Genomic DNA, 12293 nt, shown 5'->3' with positions numbered 1-12293 from the left:
GAAGGCAGGTCATACATGTAATGAAATAAATAAATAATACAAATCCAGCAGGACAGTAAAATCCAAGCACTCTAACAAAACTAGTAGTACCAGTAAAAACCATCAGCTTATGTGTATATAAGCTCATTATGTGTATATAAGCTGGTTATGTGTATAACCGGCTTTGATGGCATAATAGAGTGCAACTATTTGAGCTGCATTGGTTGAAAAATTGCTCCTAGGATGGCTTTTTCCATCCGTACAATATTAAGGTGAGAATAACTGCATCAAATGAGATTTTCCTTCTATGTAATCCTTACATGCCATTCTTTAAATTAAAGAGCTATGGGGTGCTCTGGACCTAAAACTGGATTTGAATCAAAATGGTCCAGTTTAGATAGATTTGCTTCCATACAGACTCAAAACAGCTACTATCCAAAGTGGATGGAACTGAAGCAAATCAGTCTGAATTGGCTCACTTCAGTTTGGATCAGATTCAGCACTTTGGAGTTGAGTTTTGATTTTTTTTCCCCCAATGGAAATGTCAACATTTAAAGTGTCCCTGCACAGAACCCCCGCACCTATTTGTCTGCAATTTGGCAGCCTTTATGCCCTCAGAAGGGGCTACCATCCCTGCACTTTTCAATACACTCCTTTAAGAAATGAAAATATTATAGGCATTTTAGTGTGTTATCAATATAGTTTGAAGTTTTGTTTAGCATGATAAAAGATATGATTTAAAATATCCTTGCACAAACATTCCTTCACCTTTTCCCCCACTGAAGTTTCACAGGCTTCATCATGCCCTCAGAATGGTTTGTGCAAATTTTGTTCCATGTTTCCAAGGAAGGGAAAAATTATCATCATTTTCATGATTCTTATTATAGGCCAAAGCATCTCCTCTAAGTCAAATCAACCAGCCAAGTTGGGTCAAAACAAAGTGCAATTTGAAGCCAAAGCAGTAAGTTGAATCACATGCCCCTCCAAATCTTCAAAGCAGCTTCCGAATCACAGCCTGTGCACAGCCCTGTAGGAGAACCCACAGGGTCTGGAGCTGGCAACCTGGGAGCTTCAGAAGAACTTTGTTGATATGACATTTGGACAGGAACAAGCAAGCCCTTGAACACATTGAAGTAGCTTTTTGGATTTGTCACTATTGGTAGATGAAGTCCATAACTGATATCCTGCTCTCTGGGAAAATCTGCATGTATAACTTACTCAAGTATATGCATTATTCAGCTTTAGTTCAACAAGTAACTTTTTTCAAATATCTGTATTATAACTGTGCTTTATTTTTGTCCAGAAATGTACAGAATATTGGCCAGAAGAACAGGTTACCTATGAAGGAATTGAAATTACAGTTAACAGAGTCATACAAGCAGATGATTATCGGTTAAGGCTTATTACCCTAAAGGTAAGTTCACTCAGATGTATGTGCAGCAGTTTGAAAAATCACATCCAGGGCTGCTCATGGACAGTCAAGTCACCAATCATATCCAGCCTATTCAGCACAGTTGAAATATCACTTTTTATTACTGCACTGATGATGCCTCTGTCAGATTTCCAAACATGTAAGCAATACAATAATGTAAGCAGTCAGGCATTTTAGATGGACTGTGTGCAATCTGAAGATTTTCTGGCCACTTGTAAAACAAATGTCCTCATCCATTGGAAGGACACAGAGAGTCATTTTACACAAATGTCTACTAGTCATTTAACACAACGTGTTCTCACAGTAATAATTTCTTACCTACCCTTATCCACCTTTAAAAATAATCCTAGACGTATTGGCTTTAGGTTAAGTATAATGTTTGCATCATACTATCCCAGCTTCAACTCTTATCTATACAAATTTAGCTATGTTTTCAACTTTTAATTCAAATTTGTCTATACAGATTTTGCAATGTTTATATGTGGCACGCCAGCTTTAATTTTGGCACAAATCTGTGGTAAATTGAGGGTGTTACTATGACCATTACAACCTTTTCCTGCTGTAGCCCAGAAACCAGCATGCAGGACATGTGAATATTATCACAGTACAGAAGAGCACCTGGAATCTAAAATAATCACTTCCTGCTGAAAGGATTTTTTTCCTGCTGAACTGAAGAGCTCCTTTCCCATGTGCTATTTCAATCTGATAGTATTACTATTTTTAAGTATCAGTGAATCAGCTTTTCCAGAACACAGAGAAGTCCGGTTCAGGTGTCATGAGAAACCACAATTAAAGCCTGGTTCTGCCTGGTTTTTCATGACATCCCCAAGACTTAGGAGTTTGTGATCCTACTTCCCCTGTGAACTTCACAGGAATTCTCAGGGTGGCTCACTAATGAAGCGAGGTGAGGTGACCGTCTCAAGTAGTGCCTGTGGACATCTCATCCCCACCACCTATGGGCGACACCTCAATCACATGCCACTGCCCCCCCCCCATACTACTGTAACATTCTCCCACTGCTTATCTTTTGGGGGTGTGGGTATGAGATTTTAAAATCCCATGCCCACCTGCTCAGAGGGTAACTAGCGGGAGAAAGGGAAGGCGATGTCTTATGTGCTGCTTTCCCCTTTTTCCATTGCTATCCTTCTGAGTGCACAGGGTGTTTTAAAACATCATCCATGTGCACTCAGAATGTAAGTGGCGGGATAAGGGGAAAGTGTCATGCTGTGGAGGTGGGGTGGAGTAGGCCCAGCTGACCTAGCCCCAAAACGTTGGCATCTGTGTCGAGATGTGGTGAGCCTAAGGGTAGTGGCCAGCACTATGTGGCACCACCTACTGTAGATTGCGCCAGTACTTAAACCAACATGGCTTCCAGATTAGATAAAAGAGAAGTCAAGGTAATTGTGATGTCTGAACTGACTGATCTTTATTTATTCTAACCAACATGCTTGAGATAAACCTAGGTACAAAACCCATGTCAAACTTTGCTGGATCGGGCCCAAGGTCCTGCTAGTCCTGCATCCTGTTTCACACAGTGACCTACCAGATGCCCCTTGGAAGCCCACAGAAAAGAGATGAAGGTGTGCCCTCTTTCCTGCTGTTGCCTGCCCCTGCAACTGGTATACAGAAGCATCTTGCTTCCGAGGCTGGAAGTGGCCTATATTTTAAACAAGTTGGTTAGAATTAACCAAGTTTGGTTGATTCAGACATCACAACTGATCCTGGTTTGTTTCTAACCTAAATCAGAAATAGAATTCTCGAGAAGTTCATATGGGCAGGAATGTGGAGCACATGCTTCCAAGGCTCAGGGACATTGTACGGAACCAGGCTTTAACCATGTGGCCTGAACTGGCCCTATGAGAAATAAATAAATAAATAAATAAATAATTTCATGAGGCTAGAAATATATAGAAAATATAAAATACCTTTGTCTAAACCAGGGATTCTCAAACTTGGGTCCTCAGGTGTTATTGGACTTCAACTCCCATAATCCCCAGCCTCAGTGGCCTTTGGTTGGGGATTATGGGAGTTGAAGTCCAATAACACCTGAGGACCCAAGTTTGAGAATCACTGGTCTAAACTTTTCCTCTAAGTGCCATGAAAGCCATAGAAATCAGCTGCAGTAATCTCCTAGTTCTGTGACTATTCCCTCTCTTGTACAAAAGCAGAATATATCAGTAGTTAAATGTTTTAGGAGCTTCTTGTGATTCTTTATCTATTGCATTCCACCCCCAGTGCATGTTTCTTAGCAACAGTCAGGTGTGGTTTATCATAATGCTTTCGAGATGGAGATGCAGAAGTATTGAAAGGGGGTTCTCAAATAAGATTTTTTTTTTTTAATTCCATTTCAAAGACCACAGAAAGGATTTGGTTGTGATTCATAATGGTCGCTCAAAAAGCCATTAATGGCGTCATGCTTTGTACAATGCATTAAACTTTGCTTCCTTCCACTCTAACTCAAGGTCTACTGAACCTTTTATCAATAAAGATTTTGGATTATTTTAAAGAATTTCTAAAAGTGAAACTATATGCCATTTTATTTAGTTTAAAGTGGCAATTAAAGAACAAATTATATTTTAGGCTAGGAACTAGAATGTTCAGTTGCTTTTATGTATTTTCTTACTGAGTAATATACATTGCAGCCTGATGATCCTGTATTCCAGGGTTTCTTAACCTTGGGCCCCAGATGTTGATGAACTACAATGCCCATCACCCCCAGCCTTGTCCATTGTGGCTGGGAATGATGGGAGTTGTAGTCCATCAACATCTGGGGGCCCAAGGTTAAGAAACCCTGCTGTTCCACTTGCAACAAAATGTAGACTAGTGCTGCCATTTTTCACTTCTTGTAGCATTTGTGGCATGAGCTGAATCCCAACTACACGTGTGCAGCTACTATTTTCAGTGTTTTTATGTACCAGCAACATAGTGGTGCTGTACAGCACCCTTCCTCAGCACCATAGAGAGCAGCCAGCTGAAAACAAGATCCTTTCTCATCCACCTGCTAACCATCCTACAGACAATTTAATGGCAATAGGATGAATTGTGTCTGCAATCCTGCATATTTTTTTAAAGCACTGGGTAACATCCATCCTAATGCTGCACCAGTATGCCAGCGTGTTCTGTTGCTCAGTGGGGGATGGGTGATTTTTCAACTACTTTGCTTTCCCTCTGCAGCCACCTATGCTTTCTGAAACTATCCTTGAGAGCTGCACAACCCTCAGGGACATATGTTTGGGAGGCACAGGCAGCTGCAGAAGTAAGGGAAATATCATTGAAAACCATTCTTCTCCTGCTCTGCAACAGAAAACACTGGTGCATTGGCACAACATTAGTCTGGATGTCAGCCAGTAAATCTCTCCCACTTTGTAAGTACCAATGCTGCCTTAGCTACTCCATCTTCTGTCACAACTATGTGTTTTATAGGTTAAATATGGTTGATTATTTTTCTCTTTGGATTTTCATTATTGACAAAAATGCAGCTTTTCTGTTTTGGTTCGAAAGAGTAGTACTAAGTATTACAGACTATAGATCCCAAAAATCAATCACCCCAAATAGTTTTTGATTATCTAATCTGCATAGTTCATTTTATTTAAATAAAGGCTACACGGACTGACTTGGTTTTCTCAGATCCTTCCATAGATGATGCTGCATTTGAAGATAATTGTTCAGCACAGTGTTAACTGCCCCAGTCAGTGGCTAAAAGTCTGAAGCAAACAATCCAGTGACCTATAGCTCCAATCAGGCACAAGATTAGGCAACCACATTAGGAAGCATGCACAATTAATGAGCGCGCCTATGAACTGAGCAGCATATTTGTTGATTCAGGAGGACTGGAAAAAAAGTAAGCCTTATGCCTTCTGCTTTCACAGAAGGTGGCATGTGGTACTGTATATGCAATTAGAAATAGTTATCTGTCTATCGGGATATAAATATGATTTTTGACAGTCTACGTAGCCAATATGATTAAGAATACAATTATTCTTCAAACACAGCTCTTCAGTTAATTGCATAACAGCATGAGCATATGACAATTAAAATGCTTAGAATGGTGAGATGGCTGCTGTGGCAACATAGTACAGTACTATGAGCCGTGATTTTGCTCTGGTGCTGTGAGCCAATCCAAGAAGTCGTGTCAGGGGAAGAGCAGAGAGAGCCGCCTGCCACTTAATGCAGTTGCATGTGTCACAGAACGAGGTGGAGAGGGCTAGGAAGGGAGGCAGAGAAAGTACTGGTTATGCAAACAGCTCACCTGTGCAGCGTTTCAAAGGCCTGGCTAGCTACATTTGAACAACCTGTGTGTACCTAGTATTTTTTCATGAAAGGTTATCGCAGTGCAGTAGACAAACTGCATAGCAGGGTAACTTTGCCCTACCATAAGATGCTTCTGTTGCTGCTTTAGCGCATTATAGATCTGTGTTCTGCCACAACTATGCATATCTCTAGAACCAGGGTAGTCAGTATCAGCAGAAAGGGCAAGCTGACTTGGATTTAAAAGAACTACCAGCTTTCTAGATGGAGGTAGTACACATTGAGGGAGGAAAGGTTTAGGACCAGAATGGATCTAAATGTTATCTTGTCCAACTTCCTACATCTCAGCAAAATCTTCCACACCCAAATAATCCTAGCTGTTGGGTAGAAAAATACAGTTGGTGGTCATCCATAGTCTAGAGTGGACCAAGATGTATGGACAGAAGACCAATATATATCCAGGTACCACCTAATGGTATAGCGGGGAAATGGCTTGACTTCCAAGCCAGAAGTTGCTGGTTCGAATCCCCGCTGGTATGTTTCCCAGACTATAGGTGTTTCCCAGACTATGGGAAACACCTATATTAGGCAGCAGTGATATAGGAAGATGCTGAAAGGCATCATCTCATACTGCGTGGGAGGAGGCAATGGTAAACCTCTACTGTATTCTACCAAAGAAAAACCACAGGGCGCTGTGGTCGCCAGGAGTCAACACTGACTCGACAGCACACTTTACCTATACAATGAGGAATAAAGCTAGTAAACAAATACCAGATGACCCAAGTTAATGGGCTGTGTTGCATACTCCAAGGGAGGATTAAAACATTCCAGGTTATTATAAGGTCTCACCTCTGGGAAATATATTTCCTGACTGTCCAAATAGGACACACAGCTTGCAGGCAAGGCCTTCTAAATTCTGGAGATGAAAATAAAGGGGCTTGTTCTGCACTGCTTCTTATTATTTTTGTAAATGGCTCACAGAAGGGTGAAGAAGTAAGAAGTCTGAAACACTACTGGTATACATCTTGGCCAGACCAGAAGACCCCTGATCAAGCACCGCCCCTGCTGCAGCTGGTTCAGGAAGTAGAGGAGGCCATACAGTGTGCAGAAGAGAAAAATGCTCCAATAATTGTTCACTGCAGGTAGGTGAATTATGCTTCATTAAGCTTACCTGATCTTCTTAGAGGAGAGAGAAGTGAAAGTTTAGGCAGTTAACATTCTGCTAGCAATTCCTTCAAGGATCCTTCTCTCACAGTACTGATGTAGACAGTACAGTCCTGTATAAGACTCACCTTCATTTTGCCTGCAGTGTTACACTTTTAACTGCTGTTTTGTCAGTCTGCCCCTGCTGAGGTAGTGATACTTTTGAGACACATCTTCCATTTTGTCACTACAGTTCCTCTCTGGAACTTCAGGAGAGGTTGCCAAAAAAGTAGTGCAACGTGACAATCCTGTGGTAACTTGTGCTACTTGGATTGTGCCCACCCACCCACCAACAACCCCCCCCCCAAAAAAACCCCAAACAAACCAAAACACCAGAATATGACCCAACTTAATCTGCTGTGCCAGAGGAATATGGACTAGTTTAGACTGCATAATGAGACATGGAAACAGCGGTTTTTGACACATTTCATATGTTTACTGGGCAGGCAGTGGCCCAGTTTGTGAGGTGAAACTATGGGTATTAGGGGTGTGCATGGAACCAGTTTCCGCAGTTCAACCTAAATTTGAACAGTTCCATGACCCAGTTCAGTTGAACCGACTGGGCGGTCTGATCCAGTCAGCCAAACCAGGTCAAAATGGTTCCGCATTTTGGCGGTCTGATAAAGAGGAATCCTGTGAGGATTTCCCTTTACAAGCAAAGAGGAAGCCTTCACAAAAGGCTTCTAATGGGTGGCTGGGGGTGGAGGTGGCAAGACGCACCTCAGAGTAGATGATAAGGTCTTCTCCTTACCGCCTACTCCAGAGCAGCGGTGCACCCTCCCTTCAGCAGCCTGTGTGTGGCACATGTGTGGTCAGCGAGTCAACATTTGCATGCACAGAGGCCATCTCTGTGCATGCAAATGAAGAGCCCCTGGTGGCGCAGTGGTAAAGCTGCTGCCCTGTAACCAGAAGGTTACAAGTTCGATCCTGACCAGGGGCTCAAGGTTGACTCAGCCTTCCATCCTTCCGAGGTCGGTAAAATGAGTACCCAGAATGTTGGGGGCAATATGCTAAATCATTGTAAACCGCTTAGAGAGCTCCGGCTATAGAGCGGTATATAAATGTAAGTGCTATTGCTATGCTATTGCTATCTCCATCGATGAGCTGACCACGTAAATGGCCTCCACGCGTGCAGAACTGCTGAATTACTGAAGCCTCATTGTCACATGTGGACTGCTGAAGGGAAGCAGCACTGCTTCTCCGCTGTGGGGCAGGGTCAGTAAGTAGAGGAACTTATCATCTACTTTTCAGTGTGTCTTGCCGCCCCCCAGCCACCCTTTAGAAGCCTTTTGCGAAGGCTTTCCCTTTGCTTGGAAAGAGGAATCCTCACTGGATTCCTCTTTACAAGCCTGCCAAACTGGTCTGCCACAAACTGAGCTTGTTTGGTCCAATTGTGGATTGACCAGCCTTCTTGAAGACCAGTTTGGTTCATGATCGGACTGTTCAAACTGGCCCAGTTCATGGCAAAGTGGTTTGACCCGAACTGGTTTGTGCACACCCCTAATGGGCATGTCCCCTCTTTCACCATGCATCTAATGTAATGTGATGTATGCAACATGTAAAGAGGCTTCTACACCTGTAAGTTTGATTTGCACACATGCCCCCTCTTCTTTTGAAAAAATAATAAAATAAATTTGGCCTTAACACATACAGTATGGGTGTCCATATGAATACCCACGTCAGAATTTACATTAGCTGCATGGTGGACAGAAATTGTGCATCCACTTCCCCACCGTGGGAACTGAGTTATCACAACTGAACCACCATCTCTCAGAATGTAGCTATTAATTTTTTAATCTGGTTGACATGGTTTTTTCCCATTCCTTCTTTCTTTCTCCAAAGTGTAGTCTTAAAGATTCACATATTTAGTCACTGATCATCTTTATCATAGGAAAGCTTCACACTTGCTTGGACTTTTCCTGGGAATCTGATTATCATAAAAATGATAAACATTTTAAAATATATATTTATTTTAATGTTTATGAACAGATAAGCATACATGAAAAATGAAGAAAAGATTAAGCACAAGCAAATTGCAATTAAAATTCCAAAGCAAAAAATAGTTATAACATGCTCGTGTAGAATGAGTTCAGGCACTTATACCAGTGAGTTGGATCCAAAGGTTCCCTTCTGCATCCAGAAAATAAGGTCATTCTCACGACTGTTTATCCTGGGGCCGGGAAGAGTGGACTTCCCCACATGACCGCCCATTGATTTCCCTCCCGCTGCACCACACAGTCACAATCACTGCTACAGCAAGCAGCTCAGTGAGGGAGAGGCCAAGGGAAGGTCACCCAGCCTCCAGAAAGCCCACAATGCACTGTGCTGCTCATCGAAGTCATTCAAGAGGCCAGAATGCTCCTTCCCCCAGCCCCAATGGTAGAACAGGCTGCAGGCAGTTCATGCTGCCATACAACTGGGGAGTGGGGTAGGAGGGTGTGTGCGTGTCCTCTTACCTCACTTTTAACCCAGGCCGTCCAGCAGGGCAGCGCTGGCATCAGTCCCAATCCTGGCGCTCCACAGGAGCACCAGGATCCTGGTTAGGGCTGCTTGTGTGAACAGCCTATATGCCTTCCACTGACTGAAGGACTGTTTTTGGCTTGGTGCTAGAATGCTGCACAGGAAAAATGGGGAAGAGATCTGCTCCTCTGCTAGTGCAAGACCTTGTGCAACCTCTTGCACTAACAGGACCATGAAAACAGCTATAGAACCTGCCTATTATATTGCACTTCATGAACTCATTTGTAAGATGTTTTCAGAACAGCACTAGTGTCTTTTTAACTTCTGCTCACTGTTATTTGGATCCAGCCCAATAAGTATAAATTGCAATATTTCTTTGTAGAGATTGTATCTGCACATTCTGTAAATGGAGCCCAATACTGGCTCTTATTTTATTGCAAATAAGTCTCAGACTTTTTAATATTTATTTATTTATTTTATTTATTTACATTTTATTTTATTTACATTTACATTTATTTACATTTATCTTATTTATTTACATACAACTAGACTTTGTTAGGCAACAAGGAACATTTTCCATTTTAAAGCTAAAATCATTTTTGCTAAGACTACAAGTGGTTATGCATTTAATCGTGCATAATGAGCATTCATATAATGTCATGACACAAGACCGAGACATTTAAAACCTAATGTAAACCTCTCTTGCACAAGCAGCCTATAGGTGATATGAGGGAGGAAAAGGAACATTGAGATTCCTTCTTATAATCTTTTCAATAAACATAAACCACAAATGAGAATGCAACGTGCTATATCAGTGCACAAAGTAATAGTATACTATGCTACTTTTGGTTATTTTAAAAATGTATTTGCTTGGTGCAACAAAACCAATTTTCTAAAGTATCTTATCTGAATTCTCTATTTCTCCTACAATGTTAATCTACAGTTTTCTTAATAGCATGTTTAACTGATCCTTTTAAATGTCCAGATGGTTTAGATGACTGCCTTTTCTTTCTTCCAGTGCCCCTTTTCTAGCCATTCAGAGACAGTATGTGTTTTAACCTAAAGGGAGAAGAGGTTGCTGTAAAATGCACAGAGCAATTGTCCTTAAAATAACTATTCCATTATACAGCCTGCAGGAGGTTTGCCATCTTTGCGTCTAATTTCTCATTAAAATAATAAATGAAATCCTAAACTTATTGGCACCCATAAATGCAATGCAAAATTAATAGCCAAATATTAACATGAAGACCAATATTTTTTCAGTGATCTGGTCTGAGGGATTTTTTTTGACAACAGTAGTCAGATCTTTATTATTATTATTATTAATTTGATTTCTATACCGCCCTTCCAAAAATGGCTCAGGGCGGTTTACACAGAGAAATAATAAATAAATAAGATGGCTCATGTTATATCCTGTTATAAATCCATAGATTTAGGTGAAATGGCTTTGCACAAGCAACATTTATTATTCCTGGGGGTATAGCTGCTGTCCAGATTTATTTAAGCAACAATAAATGAAAGCTCAACTGAAAAGCTACCAGCACGGTTTGAGACCTGCAAAATGGGGAAAGCTCTTGGACCAAGGAATAATTGTTATTCGCTGCTTCTGTTATTTAAAGTGACATGTTGACATATCAGGCCTGACAGAAGCCAGATGGCTCACCTAACATCTGCCTGGCATTGTACCCTGTAACATTTCCCTCTAATCTAACTGATCTTTCATTGAAAAAATACTGGGCTGATGGTTACAGCATTTCCCCCCTGCCTGTCTTTGCCCATTTCTCACATAAATGAGAACTGCATATTCTGAACAGGATAACATCAGCTTATTAAACTGCCTTTCTGTACAATGGATTGGCCATAAACTCAGTTGATGGGACACACAGAATTGTACATTTAAGGAACAGCACCACCGTGAAGCTTCATCTTCACACTTATTTTGGAGCAGAGGCCCACCAGCCCCCCACCCCACACTTGTTCAATGACTTGGGACCAAATTAGAACTAAGTGGGAAGCAAGAGCACTAAAACTGCATATGAGTTTAAATAGATGTGGGGCCACTGATAGCTGGTCCTAGGAGAGGAGAGCTGGTTTTGTGGTAGCAAGCATGACTTGTCCCCTTAGCTAAGAAGGGTCTACCTTGGTTGCATAGGAATGGGTGACTAGAAGTGTGAGCACTGTAAGATATTCCCTTCAGGGGATGGATCTGCTCTGGGAAGAGCAGAAGGTTTCCAGTTTCCTCCCTGGCTTCTCCAAGATAGGGCTGAGAGAGATTCCTGCCTGCAACCTTGGAGAAGCTGCTGCCAGTCTGTGAAGACAATACTGAGCTAGATAGACCAATGGTCTGACTCAGTATATGGCAGCTTCCTATGTTTATATGTTTCTAAAACAGGCCTGCTCAACCTAGGCCCCCCCAGCTGTTTTTGGACTACAACTCCCATAATCCCCAGCCATAGTAGCCAATAGCCAGGGATTATGGGAGTTGTAGACCAACATCTGCAGGAAGGCTGAAGTTGAGCAGGCCTGGACTAAGCTGACACTTCCAGCTCATTGGGATGACGAAGAGTTCTGTTATTGCTCTACTTAACTGCACTATTCAGTTCAGAGCGCCTGAAATTAGAAAACATGGCAAGACCAAAGGGCCACAGGCAGAACGTCTTTCTGTACTCTAGGACTTCTGAACCTGCCCATTTCACTGTTGCCTCTTCTGCTTACCCCAGACCTGGCTAGAAGATCATGGGGCCATGGTAGCAGCCTTTGATGCAGCGTGAAGTGTTGCAGCAGGAAGCACAATTGCTTATGTGCAGCAATGCAGGCCAATGCCCATTTTAGGAGCATAGGGAACCATCTCATACCGAGTCAGACCATTGGTCCATCTAGCTCAGTATGGTCTGCACAGACTAGTAGCAGCTTCTCCAAGGCTGCAGGCGGGAATCTCTCTCAGCCCTGTCTGAAAATGCCAGAAATTTAA

At 42.1% G+C, this 12293-nt stretch overlaps 1 protein-coding gene across 15 annotated transcripts in view; it reads left to right on the top strand.

The window, feature by feature from the left end:
- Nucleotides 1-12293, top strand: part of PTPN5 (protein tyrosine phosphatase non-receptor type 5) — a 137561-nt gene that overhangs the window by 106132 nt on the left and 19136 nt on the right. For all 15 annotated transcript variants that reach the window (XM_053267451.1, XM_053267460.1, XM_053267490.1 and 12 more), the window contains 2 exons: nucleotides 1283-1393; nucleotides 6641-6801. In XM_053267451.1, coding sequence (XP_053123426.1) covers nucleotides 1283-1393; nucleotides 6641-6801 — 272 coding nt within the window. The remainder of the gene's footprint in view (nucleotides 1-1282; nucleotides 1394-6640; nucleotides 6802-12293) is intronic.

The sequence above is a fragment of the Hemicordylus capensis genome, chromosome 1, assembly GCF_027244095.1.
Source record: "Hemicordylus capensis ecotype Gifberg chromosome 1, rHemCap1.1.pri, whole genome shotgun sequence".
Classification (NCBI taxonomy): Eukaryota; Metazoa; Chordata; class Lepidosauria; order Squamata; family Cordylidae; genus Hemicordylus; species Hemicordylus capensis.
Note: the sequence above shows the minus strand (reverse complement) of the source record. Positions and strands in the feature narration are given on the sequence as shown.